General features: G+C 36.9%; 1 protein-coding gene across 5 annotated transcripts in view; it reads right to left on the minus strand.

The window, feature by feature from the left end:
• The window catches only part of GRM8 (glutamate metabotropic receptor 8), a 538,008-nt gene that overhangs the window by 228,060 nt on the left and 288,381 nt on the right, over positions 1-21,567 (minus strand). For all 5 annotated transcript variants that reach the window (XM_034421356.3, XM_034421368.2, XM_060687140.2 and 2 more), the window contains exons 5-6: positions 20,026-20,180; positions 16,615-16,752 (exon numbers count right to left, since the gene is read on the minus strand). In XM_034421356.3, the coding sequence (XP_034277247.1) occupies positions 16,615-16,752; positions 20,026-20,180 (293 nt within the window). The remainder of the gene's footprint in view (positions 1-16,614; positions 16,753-20,025; positions 20,181-21,567) is intronic.

Below are 21,567 nucleotides of genomic sequence, written 5' to 3' on the forward strand. Positions count from 1 at the left end.
ATATTTTTTTAAACAGCGTACAAATTTGTTTCTGCTCTGAATTTTGCATCCGAGGTACTTTGAGACATTCTAAATGATGCAACACACCTTCCATGATTTCTGTTCAATGCTATTCCTTCTTTCCACCACCATCCTCGATTTCAGAATAGTTACTGTACTTTATTCCAGACTTTGAAGAGGTAGCAATCGCACTTAGACTTATATTCCACTTTACAATGCTTTACAGCCCTCTCTAAGTGGTTTACAGACTCAGCCTATTACCCCAACAATTTGGGTCCTCATTTTACCCACCTTAGAAGGATGGAAGGCTGAGTCAACCTTGAGCCTGGTGAGATTTGAAGAGCCAAATTGCAGGCACCCGGCATGCAGCAGAAGTAGCCTGCATCACCATTTGAAGAGGTAGAAGAGAATTTTTAAAAATCTGAAATACTGTCCAGTCCATTGCAGTTAGAATCATTATTTTGTTTTATTTTTGTAAATCTTAGAATTACTCCAAGTAATAACATGCAAATTGTGTACAACCCTATTCTATATTTTAAGGAAATTATCCCCAAAGTCTTTAATGTTGTATTTTGAGTCACATTAAAAGATTTGCTTATTAAATAAAAATTAAATTTCTTCTACATTTTAAACATGGTTAACTTGTGTTGTTATCCTGATACCAATATGATGATGTGCCACCACTTTCAGTGATACCACTTTTTAAAAGACGTACTGGTTTCTTAAAAGGGAGGGAGGGAGGGAGGGAGGGAGGGAGGGAGGGAGGGAGGGAGGAAGGAAGGAAGGAAGGAAGGAAGGAAGGAAGGAAGGAAGGAAGGAAGGAAGGAAGGAATTAATTCTTTAGGAATTTGTTGGAACATGGATCCAGTGGTGGGTTGCCCCTGGTTCAGTCCGGTTCTATAGAACCGGTAGTAAAACCGGTGGGAGGCTCCACCCACCCACCATGACGTCATCATCAGTGATCTGCACATGTGCAGAAGCGTGCATGCTCTCCTGTTGCGAACCAGTAGTAAAGGTACTGCTGCATGGATCCCACCCCTGCATGGATCCCAAAGTGGCCTCAAATATCACTTACAATTTGATGTTGGAATTTCAAATTAGGATAGTCTAGGTTGGAATTTGAACTTTCAGAAATTATTCCTGTCATATCCCATGCACATACTAGATTGGTTTGCCATCAAAGTATTTAAACAGAGGATCATTTTTTCCATTATTAACTATGTAGAAGATATCTCAGCCTTCTAAAACCAGTTACAGTAGAATATATGATCATGTGCCAATAATTATTCTCTCTTTTTTGTTGACAATACTCCTTCTGGGATCTTTGATTTCACTTCATTGCTTACCTTGAGGCCACCAGGTACTTTTAGAGAAATATGTAGAATATATATAATTGACCAACATTTGGATAGATAAGTAATATTTATCTACTCAGATTAATAGCTTAGTGGGGCTTGCATCATTTCATTTACCCAAATTAAATGTAAGCTTGCTACTTAGAGTAAATCTTTCTTTTCCATTTGATTTTTCTTTGACACCAGTCAGACCCCTGTTACTAGAACTTGACCATAGGCAAAAAACAAAGCAACAAATAAATTACTTACATCTGATATATGATATGATCATTTCACTATCAAATTTTACAAATCCAGCATCCTTTCTATAGGTTTTTGAGAAATATCCTTGCATATAAATCATCCATGCAAAATGGATTTTTATTTATGTTTTTTAGTATAACATAATTTAAACCAAAGTTTGTTTGAGCCTCCAAATATATTCCTACCAACCTGCAAATAGTATTACAGATAGCTGTAGTTTATTAAGGTCAAATAAAATGATCTGCCATGAAATTTAAATCACCATTCTAGGGTGTTGTTTTGTCACATTTTTGCTGCAAATCAGCTTATTTGAGGGACATACTGGTACTTTGCAGATAATATACAAATTAATAAGGTTACATAAAATAGAAAACTGCTGAGATATATTTTTAATATTTATTGTGTAATGTAATCTATATTTTAAGTGCAATGTGAATAAAGTTAGCTTTCTTGTTAGCAATAAAACAAAACTGAAATGATAAACCTACCTTTTTCTAGGGCACACATTATTATTCATATGCCTGGCTATATAGAACATGGATTTTTTTCAGAACATTGGATGATAGTTAATTCCTTTTATTCATAAGTAGTCAGTGACACTTTTGGAACCAAGTTTGTTCTAATAGGTTGTTTCAACATAGAAAATGTCCTAGTGTGACTTGTGGAAAAAAAATGGCAGACTGAAAACAATTCCAAGCAGATCTCTAGTGAGCACTGGGAGATGAAGAAATAATTATCTTGCTCAAACCATGGTTGGCACTTTTGAAAGAGATTAAATTTGCATACTTTCTGTTATAATCACTTTTGGAAATTGCTTGTTAACTACTTTTCAGCTTTCAGAAATCTTTCGATCAGCAAGTTTGAAACCACTGGGTGAATTTGCCTTCAATTCTTAATGAAAGAATGTTTTCACTATAAGCTTAAGAACTTTTGTTAACAATTGAAGAAAAAAGCAAAATGTTGATTAAAACTTTGTTTTTTGAAAGATATAAGAGGACTACAGGTTCATATGAATTTGAAATAAGATTTTGGAATTAATTATAAAGAATATTTCCCATGAGGAAATAATTTTGTTTTGAATCTTTAAAAAAAATATGATAATTTAAAAGTTGAACACAGAGGGAACTAAAGATTCCCTCCTTCTAATTAAAGGAAAAGAATGACTAATAATTACAGAATGGTGCAAAATATTCTACGACTGGAAATATTGATTAATAATAATAAGCTTCTATGAATATCCTATGTCTAAAAGATATTATTGAAAAGAAACAGGTTGTACCTGACAAGACCAAGACTGAGTTGAAAATAGACTTAGAAAAGACAGGTCATAAGAATGATACACAAAGACATGATACATTTTAAAAAACCTGATGTTTTAATAATTAAAAGGGGCATACAAACAATCAACCAAGAGAGGGTCTTGGGTAATTTCACTCTTTCTATTTTTTTCTTTTAATTTTTACTATTGTAAGTGTAACCTTTAATAATGTTACTTTAAAAAAAACATATCCTAGGGTACTTAATTATCACCTATCTCCAGTCAGACTTTATATACAGATGTGGAGACAGAGGGGGGGAGGAGGGAAGAGAGAGAGAGATAATTTACTATGACATTCACATTTCTAATGCACAAATCCTTTGTGCTAGAATCATATTTGGGTAAGTATAATGAGTTTTCTCTTCTATGAGTTTGATTGCTTCCTGTATATTTCTATAGCCACCACTAGCAAATTACAATACAGAAACAAATCAACTGTATATCCTAATTTCCAATTCACCATTAGTGAGCTGAAACAATGGAAGAAGTGGTAGCATAAAATATTCTCTCAGATACGTTTTCAGAAAGCAATAAGCAGAAGGTTAGGTTTTCATTCCTCTTCTCCAAATTATTAATCTGTAGAGTTGGTCTGAGCACATTTGAAACCTGTAGTGTTGAACAATAGTGAAGGATTAGAACATGGTATGTAATCTTTTGTAGCCATTGACACAAATGTCAGAAAGCAATTTAAGGGTTCAACAACCTGTTCTTCATCAGATACCACAAGTGAGTGGGTGGAGTTAGTTTGACTGTGTACTGTACTGCCTGATTTGTTTAGAGCTAAATCAACTTCCCACAGGGCTCAGTTGACTGAGATAAATGTTCCTTTATGCTATTCTCATGTCACAGTAACCCTCTCCACAACCTAGTTTGGTATATTATAGACACAGGGTCATAGAAGTGCATGCTCTCTTTCATTTAGCTCTCACTGTATCAATAAACCTCCATCTGGGATGTGGCAACTAATATGTCAACAGGAAAACCTGGTCACTTCAAGATGTCATCTATGGCTTGTTATTGAACAATGAACAATACATTGTCTGCACAATCTGAAAAGCAAGAGCTCTTGCAAAGATTTGTATTGCTCACCTGCAGAGTGCATGCATTGCAGAAAATAGTTCTTAGTTCAGCTGTAGACTCTCTTCAGTAAAGCTTTTATCTAAGCACTGGACAGTATTAGCCAGCGTAGATAACATTAAAATACTTTAAAACATTAAAAACATTAAAATAGACAGAGTAAAGCAATTCCTATTTAATCAAACAACTGATACAGGTTTAGCAGAAAACTCAAAAATTCATTCCTGAGGAAAATGTAGATAGATATGTTTGATAGGCTTTGAGCCACAGCTTCTGTCTCAGCAAGTGTACTATTTTTAAATTGAGAAGATAAACAGTCTTCCTAATACACATGAAGTGGCGCATGAGTCATAAGATGGGAAGGGGGAGAGGAGGGGGATGGGAGGGAGGGAGGGAGGGAGAGAGAAGACCATTTGCTGACAAAAATGCTCAGATTCTTTTCTGTGCATACAAATAGAACCAAAACAGCAGCATTTTGTTTTTCTGCATTTTCTTTCAAAGTAGAAGGAACTTTTAAACCTGTTCTATTCATCTTAGAATACAGTCTTTCTAGTCAAAGTTGAGGTCAAAAACTCTGAGCTAAAGTCCTGACACTCATGATATGTTTGTATACAGTATGTGTATTTGCTCATCAAATGGTCACATTATATTGTTTACTTAGAGGATAAGTAAGGTACAGCATAGTCAAAAACAGCGTAGTCAGGGATGGCCTGCAGGGGTTCAGGAGAACCTCTAGCTAAGATTCTGTGCAGTTCTGAGAACCCCCAAATCCCACTCCTGGCTGGCCCTGCCCATCTCTCCCCTCCTCTCCCAGGAGTCCCCATGTGGCCCATTTTGAATGTAGGTAAGTGCAGGGTGCACATGGAGGCTCAGGAAGGGGGAGAAACAGGCCTACCAGAAGTTCAGAAAGGCTGGAAATGGACCCATTTCTGGCCTCCAGAGGGTCTCCGGAGCCTGGGGAGGCTGTTTTTGCCCTCCCAGAGGCTCGAGGAAAGCCTCTGGAGCCCGGGGAGGGTAAAAACACCCCCACACCTTGGTGCAGGAGACTGACTAGGCCATGCCTACTATTGCCACACCCACCCAGCAACCAGGCAGAGAACCCCTTGCTAAAATTTTTGAAGCCTACCCCTAAGCGTAGTAACTTTAAAATGAGTTTTCTAAAGATGAAACTGAAGATCCATATGTACATCTTTCCACACACAGACCCATTTGTTTAAGAGTGACCATCTACCACTAAAAATGTGTTTCAGAAAGAGAAATAAGTCACAGTAAGGATAACAGTAAAGAAAATATGTTCTGAGTGCAATCAAACATTCAGTGGCATTAGAATAGATTAGGTCTTTTAATAAAAAATAATGTATGAATTTGTGTCTTCAACATTTCAGTTATCTTTCAGTAGTCAAACTTCTTTCAGAAACATTGATATTGCATTGTTCAATTAAAGTATGCATTTAAATGTATGTTTTTTAGGAACACAAAAATGTATTATTCATTTTAAAAAGGGAACATAAAAATATGTTACATTATGGGAAATAACTTGCAAAAAAATGCATCCATTACTCAAATTTTGTTTTAAAACAGTGTCAGGAAAAATTCACACACACACAAAAAATGGAAAAATTCAATACAAAAGTACAAGTTGAGGTAGGAATGGGACAAATTAATTTTAAAGACAGAAAAATGAGAAACTCAGTGCAACCAGAACAGACATTTTTGTATATTCCTAATTCAGATAGCATATCCCTGACCTGTGTTCTAGTTCTAGTCCTCAGCTGGCTGAGGAATTCTGGGAGTTGAAATCCACAAGTCTTAAAGTTGCCAAAGTTGGAGACCTCTGTTCTAGTGCATCTATTATGTTCTTTGTTTAGGACACTGATGGCGAACCTTTTTGGCATTGCGTGCCAAAAGTCTGAGCGCACGAGCACTGTTGCGCTCCCGCGTGCCGGAACCCATAATGCAATGCGTGCCCCCATTTACACATGTGTGCACGACACCCCCCATGCTCCCTCTACACATGCACCTACATTGCGCATTTGTGCCCCCCAATGCGCCCCCCCACACTTTTTCCAAGTGGGCCGGCATACCTCTTACCAGAGGACAACTAGGTACCAGCCCGTTCCCTGGTGAGACAGCATGGCGCACGGCTTGCCTGGGCTCCTTCCCACTAGGAACTGCAGGTCGAGCAGGTGGTGGACGGGGACTGGCTGCACCTATCACCACCTAAGTGGAAAGCCCAAAGAGAGGCATCCCAGATGCGTATGCTGCCCTCAGCGCTTCCCCGACACCTGCCTACTGGCTCTGCGCCTTGCCTGCTTCCCCAGCTCGTCTTCTCTAAATGAGCACTTGGCAGCTGGAAAAAACAGGAGCCGACACACGATCTCCAAAGTTTCTCCCCCATGGAATCCTAGCTTTTTCCTGCCTTCCGCGATCTCCAAAGTTTCTCCCCCATGGAATCCTAGCTTTTTCCTGCCTTCCGCGATCTCCAAAGTTTCTCCCCCATGGAATCCTAGCTTTTTCCTGCCTTCCGCGATCTCCAAAGTTTCTCCCCCATGGAATCCTAGCTTTTTCCTGCCTTCCGCGATCTCCAAAGTTTCTCCCCCATGGAATCCTAGCTTTTTCCTGCCTTCCGCGATCTCCAAAGTTTCTCCCCCATGGAATCCTAGCTTTTTCCTGCCTTCCGCGATCTCCAAAGTTTCTCCCCCATGGAATCCTAGCTTTTTCCTGCCTTCCGCGATCTCCAAAGTTTCTCCCCCATGGAATCCTAGCTTTTTCCTGCCTTCCGCGATCTCCAAAGTTTGTCCCCTGAGTGAGTGCCTCCTGCCTTTCGTGCCTCCTCAGATCTTTGCAGTTTCTCCCCCCATCGCGTGCTAGCTTTCTCCTGCTTTCCTGCCATGGAGAGGCATCTGCAGAGGGTAGAACCTGCAGAGATCGGGGAAGGCCCTGCCTCTGTGCATGCGCAGCAGAGACTGGAAGACCAACTGGCCGATGGGAGGTGCGCACATGTGCAGTGGACCTGGGCTGGGGCGACGGCTGACGTGCCGGCATAAAGGGCTCTGCGTGCCGCCTGTGGCACGTGTGCCATAGGTTCGCCATCACGGGTCTAGGAAATCAATCCTAACATATATAGAGATAGAGACTCTCAGAAACAGTCTCAAAAAACTCCTGGCTATGCTGGTACTTTAAAAAAAAAAAAGCCTTAAGTCTGCTTCTAATACTCTCATAACACAAAGCTGCCTATTTGCTCCATCAAACTGTCAGACTTCTTTTTTAACAAAAATTGAACACATGGAAATTGAACAAATCAGCAGTAAATGGATATGTATCTTATTTTGCTGTTCTTATATTAGACATGATCTATCATATAAAAGGCAATGTTATTCACCCATATAGTTTACTTTGAGAAGAGACACGCTGATTTTGTTGCAATATTTTCAGGATCAGACTCAATAAAGATAATAGAAGTTAAAGCTTTAAATATATTTCTTTTTAATTATGATAGGCATTCTATATTCACTGAATATTCGAGGTAGAAGCAACGAGAATGGTGAGGGTGGCTCCTTATATATATACAAGGGGTGGAGCTAGGAATGGGAGTGGTAAGTTATGAATACATTAAAGTCCAAAGAATAAGTTAACCTCTGATGTTCCATATATACATTATTTACACATTGGAGAATAAGGCATTTACATCTGACAAATCCCCCTCTAAATGCCGGTTCGTTACACAACACCAATTACATTCTGATTCAGGACAATATAATACATATAATTTAGAAGTTAAATATTTGTGTTGTTTAGAAGGTAAGGGTTTTGTTAATATGTCAGCTAATTGTTCAGAAGTATCGCAATGTATTGCTTTAATGAATCCGTCTTGAGACAGTTGTCTCACATGCTTAAACTTTATATCAATATGCCTGGACCTTTGTCCAATTGCATCGGATCTGGATATTTCAATGGCCGCTTTATTGTCTTCATGCATAATAAATGGTAAGGTGGGTTTCTTCCAAACATCAGTGATCAGATCATTGAACCATACAAGGTTATTTGCAGCTTTGGACAAACAAACATATTCCGCTTCTGTAGTAGAAGTGGCTACTAGTTCTTGTTTACCAGTATACCAGTAAACTGGACAATCATTCAATAGAAAAACATAACCAGAAGTACTCTTTCTGCATGTTGTATCACCAGCCCAATCTGCATCAGCATAACAAGTAATTTTTGGTTCTCTGTCATTATTGGGTTCCAACATTAAACAAAAATCTAATGTACCCTTCAGATATCTTAGAATTCTTTTGACAGCTTCCCAATGATACAAGGTTGGTTTACTAACATATCTTGACAATAGATTGAGAGGTAATGCAATATCTGGCCTAGTCCAATTAGATATATAAAGGAGTGAGCCTATAACTGATCTGTAAAATGTGTTGTCTTTAAACTCAGGGGAAGATTCATCAGTGTTTCTAAGAAAATCAGTTTGCATAGGGGTGTCACAGGTTTTAGCATTATTTAAGTTACATTTGTTTAGGAGTTCGATGATTTTATCTTTCTGTGTAAGTTTGAATCCCCTTTTAGTTTTGTTAATTTGCACACCAAGGTATTTATTCACTTTACCCAGAGATTTCAGTGAGAAGTGTTCATTTAACTTATTTACAAAGATTTCCCTGCTCTCTTTATGCTTTCCAATGTATAAAATATCGTCCACGTAAATTAATACAAATTCAATATGATCATTACTCTTTTTTACAAAGAAACAGTTATCAGCAGTGGTGGCGTTGAAATCCATGGTCTTAAGTACTTTTACCAAGCAATCGTACCATCTTTTGCCGGATTGCTTTAATCCGTACAGACTCTTATTTAATAACCAAATTTCGTTCTTATTAGTGTATTGACTGTGTGGTGCTCTTACATATATTTCCTTATCTAATTTTGCATGTAAGTATGCGGTCTGTATGTCATATTGGAATACGTCCAGATTGAGTGCAGATGCTACTACAAGGGCTGTTTTGACACTCTCTGTTCTCACTGTGGGTGAATATGTATCAGTATAGTCTTCTGGATATTTTTGTGCATAGCCTTGTGCAACTAGTCTAGCCTTGTATAAGGTATTGCCTCCTTCTAAGTTCTTAATTTTATAAATCCACCTGGTACCTATAATTGTTTTATCCTTAGGTGCGATCGCAGGTGTGAATACATTTAATCCTTGTAAACTTTCCATCTCTTTTTCCATAGCTAGTTCCCATTTTTCTCTTTCTTCATGTGGAAGTTTCAATACTTCTTCATATGTATTAGGTGTTATTTGTTCTCCATTCATATGCATTATGTAATCTTTGTATTTATTTGGTATTTGGTTTCTATTGTTTCTAATAGTTCTTTCAGGCTTGCTATGGTTATCATGCAAATATCTAGCTTCCTTTTTTGTTAATGTGTCTGTCTTTATTTTATGCTGACTATTAGTCCAAGTTTTGGTTTTGTTCTTACTTTTGTTAATATTTTGATTTTCTGTTGTTCCTTCCTCACAAGATATCGTATCTTTACATTTATTAGGAAATATTTCATTAAGGTGCAATTTTGACCAATTGGCCTGTTCATGGAACACAGCTGTTCTGGATACTATAAATTTGTTATTACTATCAATAAATCTGTACCCTTTGGTTCCAGTTTCGTATCCCATGAATCTTAATCTCCTGGATACGTTTTCTCCCTTTCTCCTCAATTGTTTAGGTATGTGTACGTCTGCAGTGACTCCAAATATGTGCATGTGTGATAATTTGGGTTTTCTATTGTACATCACCTCATATGGTGTCTTATTCACAATACTGGACCAGGTTCTATTTTGAGTGTAATTCGAATAATGTAATGCCTCTGACCAAAATTGTTTGCCTAAACCAGCATCCTCTAATGTGCACCTAATCATGGTTTGTAGTGTGGAATTTTTCCTCTCTGCAACTCCATTTTGAAATGCAGAAAAAGGATTGGACGTGAAATGTAACATTCCTCTATCCTTTAACCATTGGGAGAATTCTTTAGACATGAACTCACATCCCCTATCTGTCATAATTTGCTTTATTCTGATATTATGTTGTGTTTCTATACGTTTGTAGAATTCCTTAAATTTCTGAAATGTTTCATCCTTGTGCTTTAATGTGTAAACAAAACCATATCGGCTGTAGTCATCCACTATTGTTAGGAAGTAACGTTTTCTATAGGTAATTGAGGGACTTAATGGACCAACTAAGTCCATATGTACCAAATCAAAAATATTGTTAGTTGATCTGTTAGATTTTTTTGGTCTGGGACTGGTTTTTAGTTTGGTGGACTTACATACTGAGCATTCCAAATAATTTTCACAATTTTTTATTTTGACACCTTCTGCGTGTTCAGTCATTTTTTGTACTACAGGAAAGCTTGCATGTCCTAACTTCCTGTGTAAGATGTGAGCACACTCATCATGAATTGGTTTACCTATTTTTGGTTTCTTTTCCTTGTATGTATTTTTGTGATCATGAGTTATTCTACACTCATCATTGTCACTGTTACTGACATTTTCATCATCTGCTTCAATACAATCTTCCATATTTGAATCAATGTTATGTAAACATCTTTCTTTAGTTATCAGATAGGGTAGACCTCCTTTTATCATTACAGTACCTACATTTGTTTTGTTCTTTTCTATAGTTGCTTTCCCCTTTGAGAAAACTATATTGATATCAGATTCCCTGCTTAATTTTATGGCACTTAGTATGTTGTGAGGTATTTCTGGGATTAATAATACCCCCTCTATTTTCCCTAGACCAGGCAAGGTCACATTTCCTTTGCCTAGTACTTGAACCTTATCTTGATTAGCTACCTTTATCACAAACTTATCTTCTATAAATGAAGATAATATACTTTTGTTGTTGGTGGTGTGATTTGTTGCACCAGAATCAATAAGCCAATTGTTATTCTCATCCTGCTGTGTTCTGGTGTTGTCTTGTTTATTTAGCCCATTCAGTGACCCAGATTTCCTCTCTTTTGAATTTTCTCTACCCCTTCTACCTTCTTTGTAATTTGGTGGGCTTCTATATTTGTGTCTATCTGTGGAAGATTGTCTGTAATTATATTTGCTCCTATATTCTGGTCTATGTCTCTCTCTTGAGACTTTGGGGCAGTCTCTTCTACTATGTTCCCTGGATCCACAATTGTAGCATCTAAAGGCCTCATTATGTTTATCTTGAAAGACTACTTTCCTAAAAGGTTTGTGGTCTGTTTGGTTACTGGATCGATTTTTTCTTGAATTGTCTTCTGCTATCAATTTGTTAGATAGACTTTCTATGGATAAATATCCCAAATTAATGGTATCTAAGTGTGACATAAAGCTATCCCATGATGGATCAAGTGAATTGATAATAACACTTTTCATTGTTTGATCTGAAATCACTTCCCCTCTCAATTGTAGCTCAGCTCTTATTTTGTTTAGATTTATCAAATGCTCACTTATAGAAACCCCTGGTTTTACTCTAGAGGAAAAGAAATCCTTAGACATTCTTGTGGTTGTAGCTACGCTATCGCTGTGAAATAGATTAAACATGCATTGAATTATTTCTGATACAGTTAGGTTTGGTTTGATGCTATGATACATTGCAGGAGACACGCTAGATATTATTATGAAAAATGCTCTATGATGTAAACAATCTATTTTTAAAGTCCAAGGTCTTCTTGGAGGGCTAGTTATAAAGAATAGTAAATTTTCTTTCATGAAAATAACCTGAAGCTGTTGATACCACTCTTGTAAATTAATGCCATCAATTCTAAGTTTTGGGAAGTCACTGGGTAAGTTACCTACATTATTCTGTCCATTACTTACAACCTGGGGCAGTCCGTGATCTCTCAAGTGCAGGAAATTACAGAACGGCATTGGGATGCTTGCAATGAGTCTGCGCGGTTCTCTGGCCAGTTCAAGTCCTTCTGGGTCGTCTACGTAGTTTCGCACATGCGCGTTGTTCATTTCTTCTTTGGTGGCGTCGTGGAAGGTTCTCTCCCTTTCAGCTCTCTCGATCCGCTCCTCCTCAGATGAGTCGGTCTCTGGCTCGGTTTTTGGGGTTCTGGTGGTGGTGACGGTTCTTTTCTTCTTTTTGTGTGCGTTGGTATTCGATTTTGTCTGTGGTGTAGGGTGAAATCGGCATGGCTCTCTGGGCTCGGGCGTCGTCGCTTTCGAAGTCAGGATGGGAGCGTGCAGGTCTTGAGTCGCCGGTTTGATTTCTTGCTTCTTCGTAGATGTCTTGGTAATTTTCAGTCTTGGCCCAAAAGCAGCAAAAAGCGTTTTCATTGCTGATTTTACTTGAGATTTTGTTAAATCGTCTTCACTTTCTGATTTTGGATCATCTGAAGAGTTTGAGACTTCTTTCTCACTTTCTTCGTCTGATAGTGTTTTTCGCGCCAGAAATTTTGAACTGAGCGTTTTGATTGGCTCTGCTCCATTCTCTTTTGAAGTTCGTTGAAACCAAGATGGCTGCCATTCAAAATTTCGCGCGGGATCACATCTTTTCTTTTTAACAACTATTTTCTCAGTAGTCATCTCACTTACGATTTTTTGATCTTTGGGTTTTTCTTTAATGACGTTTTTCTCTCTCGCTGCTCCGCTGTTCTTCAGCATCTCCTGGAGGTCCGCGATGAGACTTTCATCATTCTTTTGGCTTTTTAGTATCTTTAATATCTCTGACCTGAGTTCGTTATTTTCTATTTCGATTTCTTTCTGGTCATTATTTTCACTCATTAGTTCTTCTTCTTCAGTGGTGTATTCTTCGGATTCTCTCGAAATCGCATTGGTGGATTCGTTGATCATCTCTTGATCAGTTTCTATTTCTTTGCTGTAGGCCCTGGTGTTGGGCCTATCTTTCTTGGACATTTTTAATTACTTATTGAGTCAATTAACCATCCTCTGCTACCAGCTTGTTGCAATATTTTCAGGATCAGACTCAATAAAGATAATAGAAGTTAAAGCTTTAAATATATTTCTTTTTAATTATGATAGGCATTCTATATTCACTGAATATTCGAGGTAGAAGCAACGAGAATGGTGAGGGTGGCTCCTTATATATATACAAGGGGTGGAGCTAGGAATGGGAGTGGTAAGTTATGAATACATTAAAGTCCAAAGAATAAGTTAACCTCTGATGTTCCATATATACATTATTTACACATTGGAGAATAAGGCATTTACATCTGACAGATTTAATGCTGCATCAAATAATATGGGATGTTGTGCTTCAACTGAATTTATCTACATAGCTTCATAATGTTCTGAGCTAATGACAAAATATGAATCACGGAAAGAAAACAAATGTAGTCCCTAAACTTGTTGGTATCTGATGTAACAAAAGCTGGGCAGTTAAAGAGAAAACATAAATATCATATTAGTAGGGCAGTGTAAAATATTTCAAGCCAGCCTCATACAACAGAAGACCTGTCTTGGCTTTCCCAGTTCCAGGCACATAAAATATTTGGGCAGAAGCTTCATCTGAAGCAAATTATGCATGTACCCAGATGTGAACACAACTGGGAAAGCCCATGTCACAATCATGCCATTATTCCAGAAACTGCAGCTGCCTTGTTGCTGCAGTTGAGGAGGGGATGCTTTGCTTGCACTAATGTCTTTTCTGAAGCCACCCTTAGAATGCATGAACAGTTTATGCCTAGGCCATTCAAATATATGCTGGAGCATGCTATTTATGCACATGGAATGTTTGCTTTTTCATGTTATCTTAAAAGTATTGAGATTTTTAACATGAGAAAGCTGAAGACAAGATCAAGAAGAAATGATTGTCCTGAGATCAGTAAGAGACGAAAGCAGCAGGAAATCTAAGGCCCACAGTGATTTACACTGTGTATGATAACAAATGTATTGATGGGATAATTACTGAGCACAGAATTGTCACCTTTATTTTATATTTAATAATTCTGAATAATAAAAGTGCTAATTCCACAAAAACCATGTGACTGCTGATTCCCACCAGATCAATTAGAATTGCCCAACTATTTTACTATTTTGTCAATTCTGATATAATCCACTGTACTTACTTTTGGCTACAAAATAAATGTAACAGAAAAAACATTTAATCTCAAAATTAGATTATACAATGTTCTCCTTGCTTATCATGTTTTAAATGTCATTATGGCCCCCTCTTTCCAATTAATTTAATTGTATTTTGACTTTTGTCTTTTAGTTAATCTTGACTGCTGGCAATAGACAAGGCATCATTTTCAGAAACACATTTATCTTTGTTGAGAGAAAATGACTGGCCCAAAGTCACCTACTTGGATTCCTTGCCCAGTCAGGGGTAGAACTCTGCCCACTCCAAATCGAATGCTTATTTTTGTGAATTCAAATATAGAATAGAATAGAATAACAGAGTTGGAAGGGACCTTGGAGGTCTTCTAGTCCAACCCCCTGCCCAGGCAGGAAACCCTACACTACGTCAGACAAATGGTTATCCAACACCTTCTTAAAAACTTCCAGTGTTGGAGCATTCACAACTTCTGGAGGCAAGTTGTTCCACTGATTAATTGTTCTAACTGTCAGGAAATTTCTCCTTAGTTCTAAGTTGCTTCTCTCCTTGATTCCCATTGCTAACCCATTGCTTCTTGTCCTGCCCTCAGGTGCTTTGGAGAATAGCTTGACTCCCTCTTCTTTGTGGCAACCTCTGAGATATTGGAACATGCTATCATGTCTCCTCTAGTCCTTCTTTTCATTAAACTAGACATATCCAGTTCCTGCAACCGTTCTTCATATGTTTTAGCCTCAAGTCCCCTAATCATCTTTGTAGCTCTTCTCTGCACTCTTTCTACAGTCTCAACATCTTTTTTACATCATGGTGACCAAAACTGAATGCAGTATTCCAAGTGTGGCCTTACCAAAGCATTATAAAGTGGTATTAACATTTCATGTGATCTTGATATATAAAGAATAAAAATATAATCCAAACAATGATGTAAGTTAAATTGTATAAAATTGCCCCAGTGTATTTAAAAGTCACAGTAAATATTTCTTTCTTATTAAACCTTAAACTTAATATCCAAGAGTAAAATAGAAACTATTTAAACATTGCAACCAAAAGGTTTCTAACCTTCAAATACATTTTTAAGTTCATTATAAAGTACCATAAATGTCTTCCATAGAAACAAATATTATGGCTTGTTCATGACCTGTGCAAATTAGGCAAATTTGAACTTGCTGTACATGGCTCATGAAATCTCTTCTCCCATCTCTATTTTTAACACTGCCTTCAGTGATTATAAGCATTTAAAGGCTGATTAGCTTTGCTGAACAGTTAAACAAAATGCTAACATAAGAAATATAAGCTGCTCTTCTTATAGTAAAAAGACATGCAAGACCTGGTAATCTTAATTAACATTTTAGATAAGATTTTGAGGAGAGCATTTCTATACCCTAACATTTAAACAGTAGCATAAAATAAGTCTATAGGACCACTATTAGATTGAAAATGCAACCATAATTTTAATGGAATAAGGCTTATTTATACTTCAACCAATCTTGTTCCCATTTACTATGCTTAACATAATACAAAAGCCTGTCATACAACATACAACATATCGATGATATGAACCTATTGGACATGATGAGGACATGAACCTATTTGTAGGGTACATCATGAGATGCTATGTCTATACATGTACACACACACACCTTTCATTAATAATGAATGAGGACACACTTTGTATTCAGCCCTGTACTGATCTTTTAACTTGTATCTTTAGCCTACAACTATTTTAATTACTAAGGATTTGCTACAAAATACTGCAAATTATTAGGACTATTGGATTATGGATTATGGATTAACCATGTGCTTTTACAGCAATTTCATTGATTACATGAATACATTTGTATATTACCAAGAAAACTCTCAGTGGACAGATGAAAAGTATCTTAAAAGACTGGAGCCTTGATACACTTAAACCCAGTAAACCTAGTAAATATAATGAAACTTAAATATGATTTTTTTAAAAAAAAGTATCATTCACTGTTGTTTCTTTTAATTCTAGCAGCAGCAAAGTAAATAAAAATAATACGCTTTTTCCATTATTAGTTTTTGATCATTGCAAAAGACTATGTGAACTATGCATGGAAATCAGAGTCACTTCCCATTAACACACTCTATATGGCCGATGAAAAACAATATGGCTAACTTCAAGCAATAAATCAGGACAGAGTCCTCTAGTCTAGCCACATATCAAATAAATATTTACAGTATTGCCAGTGTAAATAATTAAAAGTCATCACCAATAGACTTTCAGCAGTTATAAATTCCTTCCATCAATCTAATTAGCAATTGAGCAATATAAAATCTTAACAAATACCTAAGAGCCGACTTAACTCAGAGAGTTAAAAAACTTTTAAAACATTTAAAAACTGTAAGTTTTAAAAGTTAAAGTCTCCTTCAAGTCATGCTCAGGTTCTTGCACTTTTCTTGAAAACAGTATGGATGCGATTTGCTACTTTCTTTTTGCCAGTTTAGCACACTTTAACTCTTGAGCCAAGACAAAATCAGGCTACCGCCTGCCAGATTAACAAAAACCCATCAAAAAAGAAAATAACTTGAACAAAGTGCATGCTCAAACAGTTACCTGTACATTTCTTTATGTTGCTATTCCGCTTTCCATGAGAGCCCAGCTTGCATCCAAAATTTTCTTCCCAAAATTCTGCAAACCACACATTCCTTCTGTTATTTGCTAGGGTTCGACTTCTAAAATATCTATCGAAACCTTAATTGAAAATACAGATATTTATTTTTATTTTTTTATTTTATTTATTTATTTCGTCAAGCATGTATAAGACAACAGATATAAGTATAAACATGCTTATGAATACATGAAATGGATACAAATAAATAGGGACAGTAGGACAGGGACGGTAGGCACATTGGTGCGCTTATGCACGTACCTTACAGACTTCTTAGGAATGGGGTAAGTTCAACAGTAGACAGTCTAAGGTTAAAGTTTTGGGGGTTTGGGGAAGAAACCACAAAGTCAGGTAGTGCATTCCAGGCATTGACCACTCTGTTTACTTTAAGTTTACTTTAAGTTTGTATCTATTATGTGTTCATGTATTGTTGTTGTTGAAGCTGAAGTAGTCATTGACAGGTAGGACGTTGTAGCAGATAATTTTATGTACTATGCTTAGGTCAGACCAAAGGCGGTGTAGTTCTAAATTGTCTAAGGCCAAAATTTCAAGCCTGGTGGCATAAGGTATTATGTTGCGAGCAGAGGAGTGGAGGACTCTTCTTGTGAAATATCTCTGGACTCTCTCAATTGTATTAATGTCCGATATTTAGTGCGGGTTCCAGACAGATGAGCTGTATTCGAGAATTGGTCTAGCAAATGTTTTGTATGCTCTGGTTCGCAGTACAATATTACCAGAGAAGAAGCTATGCAAGATTAGGTTAACAACTCTTAATGCCTTTTTGGCAATGTTGTTGCAGTGGGCTCTGGCACTTAGATCATTAGAGATGAGTACTCCAAGGTCCAAGATATACATACATGAAGATCAGAACAAAGTGCTGAACGTGAAAAGGTATTTGGCCTTATATGCTATGACTCTTTCTGTATATAAATTTCCCTACTGGTGATTTGTAACATCTTATAGCATTACCCAGTTAACACTAGAGCAAATTAAAGCCTATCTTTATTACTATTATGTTAATACAATACAAAGTTTGGGTGACATCCTAAAAAAATAATGCATCCAATTGCTTGTTGAAAAGAAGTATCCTTGCTCAATCATAAAGTAGCTTGCTTTCATTCATGAAATATCATGAGATCTCAGATATAAACTGAGATCAACAAGAGTAGGCAGCAAATAACTGGGAGAATTCTTTTAAAAGCTTACTTTGTATTTGGTTTCCTATGTATATATTTATGAAATGACTGAACATTGTTACTGTGCATCATCATAACTGTAATAAATTAATTCAGCAATTCAGAGAGGTATTAAGGTATTTTACAAGTTCTCTGTCTCAATATTTTTGACAAAAGGCAATTTTCATACTCCTCCATTTCACCTTTATCTCACTTTGCTGTTACCTCATGTTACATACAAGAAGTCTTGGAAAGTCTGACTCATTACTTAATGAAGCTGAATGCCTGAAAAATAGTTATCTCAAGTGTATATACAAGTTATAGTAGCACAGTATTATCAACTCTGAGTGGTACCTGCTAACTCCCAAAAGACATCAAATTATAGTTCCTTCTTTTCTTTTAATTAAACTGCCATGACTGAATCTGGAACCTTTTTTCTACATTTATTATGTCATTTACCCATAATCCTATAGCTGTTAGATCCAATCAGCTGTATAAATGATCAACAATGCAATGCAACAATGCAACAATGGTGCCCACACATGACTGCCCGACATGTGGCAGAACATTTCGTGCCCGCATAGGCCTTACCAGCCACCTGCAGACAGCCCACAACCTGTTAGATGTCAAGGTCCTCTTCGAACACAATGGACAAACATCATATGTGATTCTAGATATTGTGCCAGTGACTATTGTATATTGGCAATGGAGAAAAAAAACCTTCCTGATATAAAGACAATTAGCTGATATCAATAAATGAAAGCTATTGTGTATTTAACTAGATGGTAGTGTCAACCCTGGAAGCCATCTTTAACTTTGGATCTTCAGGGCTGCCACACTTGGTGGATGGGCATGCTGTGGGAAACGGGAGGGGGGGTTGGATGGAGACGGGGTGAGTTGTATAGCCATAAAAACATTCTTTTCTCTGGAGTCAAGGACATTCAACCTGCACCTGGAGAGGTGTGACTGGGAAACAACTCCAGATGGGACGGGGACCTGATTGGACCTGGTGATGGAAATGTGGGTGCAGGAGAAGGAACTTTGACTTTACTTGGGTGGGAAAACCCATGTTTTCCCAGATGTGCCCATATGACATCTCTAATAAAATGGAACTTTGAGGAAAATGCCTGCCTTGGAATTTTACTTCTGTTGGGAGTGTTAATTGGAACCCTGACATGTAGATTTTTCTACCAATCACAGTACTCATTTAGTATTTAGGAAAATAATTTAAACATTAACCAGAACCATTGAGCATAGAATCTATTTTCACCAACTAGATAATGTCAATAAACATTTGAAATAAGTAAAGGAAACTTTGAACAACAGGCTTTGGTCCCAGTCTGAGCTTAATTTTTATTATTTATTTATTGTTTTGTGTTTATTGGATTATTATAGAGTGGGCCATATGTCTGATTCTATGTTTCCAGTTATTTTTATGGTTTGTTTTTTTTAGTTTTGTACATCATCCAAAGTTGAGCGGCCAAAAATTTAAATAAATAAATAAATAAGGTACAAATAGCAATGGCACAAAATGATGTCATTGTTGTACAAGAAATCTTCAGTTTAGAATTTCTTCTGTATAAATAAATTGAATTGTTTACATAATATGTTCTTCTCAGAATGATCATAAATTGGATGCACAATACAGGTAATCCTCATTTAATGTTACCACTGATTTCATACTGAATGAAGGGTACTTACAAGCTGTTCTTACAGTTACGACCGTCAGGGCATCCTCATGTGATCACTATTTGTGACTTTTACTGCTGGCTTCCAACAAAGTCAATGCAGAAACTGGCAGGAGAATGCAAATGGCAATCACATGATCACAGATCTCTATGACTGCATGGGATTTGGCTAGTCATAGTCATAAATCATGTTGCACCTTACAACCTTGTCACTTAGCAGTGGAATTTCCAGTCCAAATTATTGTTGGTAAGCAAGGACTACCTGTAAAGTACTGCTTCACAGAGTGGGCTTGAAAAAAATTTACTTGATAATTATGAGTATGGGAACCAAACAATCATGCACCTACAGAAGATGGAATGAAAATACCATTTAAAGTTATTTGGCGTCATCATAAGAAAACCATGAAATAGTTTCATGATTGTATGATGTGCCAGAGTTACACAAATATATACTAGGGGCTCCTCCAACTAAAGTTTTATTACAGAGTCTTACCATCAATGGAAGCTCTTTTGGGCAAGATGGTGACAGCCCCTTCTGCTATTTCTTCTTGCTGATAAACAGGTGAAATTTTAGAACCCCAACTGTCTGAGCCTATCCAAAGAAAATGTCCAGTTTGATTCAATTTTTTAGCAGCTTCCAGTATTCTCCTGTAAACAATAATTTAAAAACAAAACCAGTTATTTTAAGCCAACTTTTATAAAGGTTCCTCCTTAAGAGTCATAAAACTAGTTGTTTTTGTCAATTCATCAAACATTTTAAATAGCAATAGCACTTAGATTTATATACTACTTCACAGTGCTTTACAGCCCTCTCTAAGCAGTTTACAGAGTCAGCATATTGCCCCCAACAATCTGGGTCCTCATTTTACCCACCTCGGAAGGATGGAAGGCTAAGTCAACCTTGAGCCTGGTGAGATTTGATCTCCCATATTGCAGGCAGCCAGCAGGCAGCAGAAGTAGCCTGCAGTACTGTACTCTAACCACTGCACTAACACAGCTCTTTAAAGGAGACATGTTGGGGGGCTTTTGTACAAAAAAGTGTATAGAAAAAAATTCTGTAATGTTTATTTATTTATTTGTAACATTTAGTTATTTGTTTACATTATATTTCTATAAAATCAAAGCCATTCTCAGCAGCTCATGCAGAAAAAATTACAATATAAAGCCTTCACAATACAATACTTAAAAGTATCATGGCAATGAAGCAATAGAAATTAAAAAGAAGAAAGGCTGACTTCTTTTTCATGTTTCTGTCTGCCTCTTTCAGCTGCCTTCTCTATCAGTTCCAAACCAATACCTTCTCTTTTCTACTTTACTGGTTGTCAGGTGCTGCAGGGGTTATTATTAATGTCTGTGGAGGAAGAGACTCTTTCTTTCTTGCCATTACTTTTTGTTACCTGAATCTTCTGCTTAATTTGTTTTCTTAAACTCAGATAGCAGCACTCAGTGAACTTTGGCTAAACTTCCAAAACTAAGCAAGCTCAGACCTGTTAGGACATGGCTGAGTGACTTCCAGGGCAATTCAGAGGTATCAGTTAGATAGGAAAGAATATTCCAAGTAAAATAGCAAAATTGATCCCTACCATTGTCAAAATAACTACATGGACAAGACTTGAAGTCTTCAATTGAGGTCAAGCTTCACTCAAAGGTTGTTGTTGGTTTTTTTAGTAAATATTGGGTGACTATGAAAGACACAATTCTTTCATAGTCACCTGAACTTTTAAATAACAGTATTCCAAAGGGACAAGTTCAAGTGATTATGAGAAAAGAAAGGGGAAAGATGTGGACTTGTCATTTTCCTTCCTTTTGAATGCTTTCATTTCACTTGTACCTTCCATTGTTACTCAACTTTACAGTCAAGGGAAGAGTATTAAGTGAATTCTATGGAAATGGCAAGAAGTCAGAGTGCCAAAGAAAATTGACCCCAAAATGTATCCTTTCCCTCTAAAACCTTAGGTATTCACCATGTTATTTTTTCTATTTTTACTGGGTTCCACTGAAGCAGGAACATTCTGTGAAAATCAAATGTTTCTTT

This window comes from Pantherophis guttatus, chromosome 7 (genome assembly GCF_059756535.1).
Source record: "Pantherophis guttatus breed Tessera chromosome 7, ASM5975653v1, whole genome shotgun sequence".
Lineage (NCBI taxonomy): Eukaryota > Metazoa > Chordata > Lepidosauria > Squamata > Colubridae > Pantherophis > Pantherophis guttatus.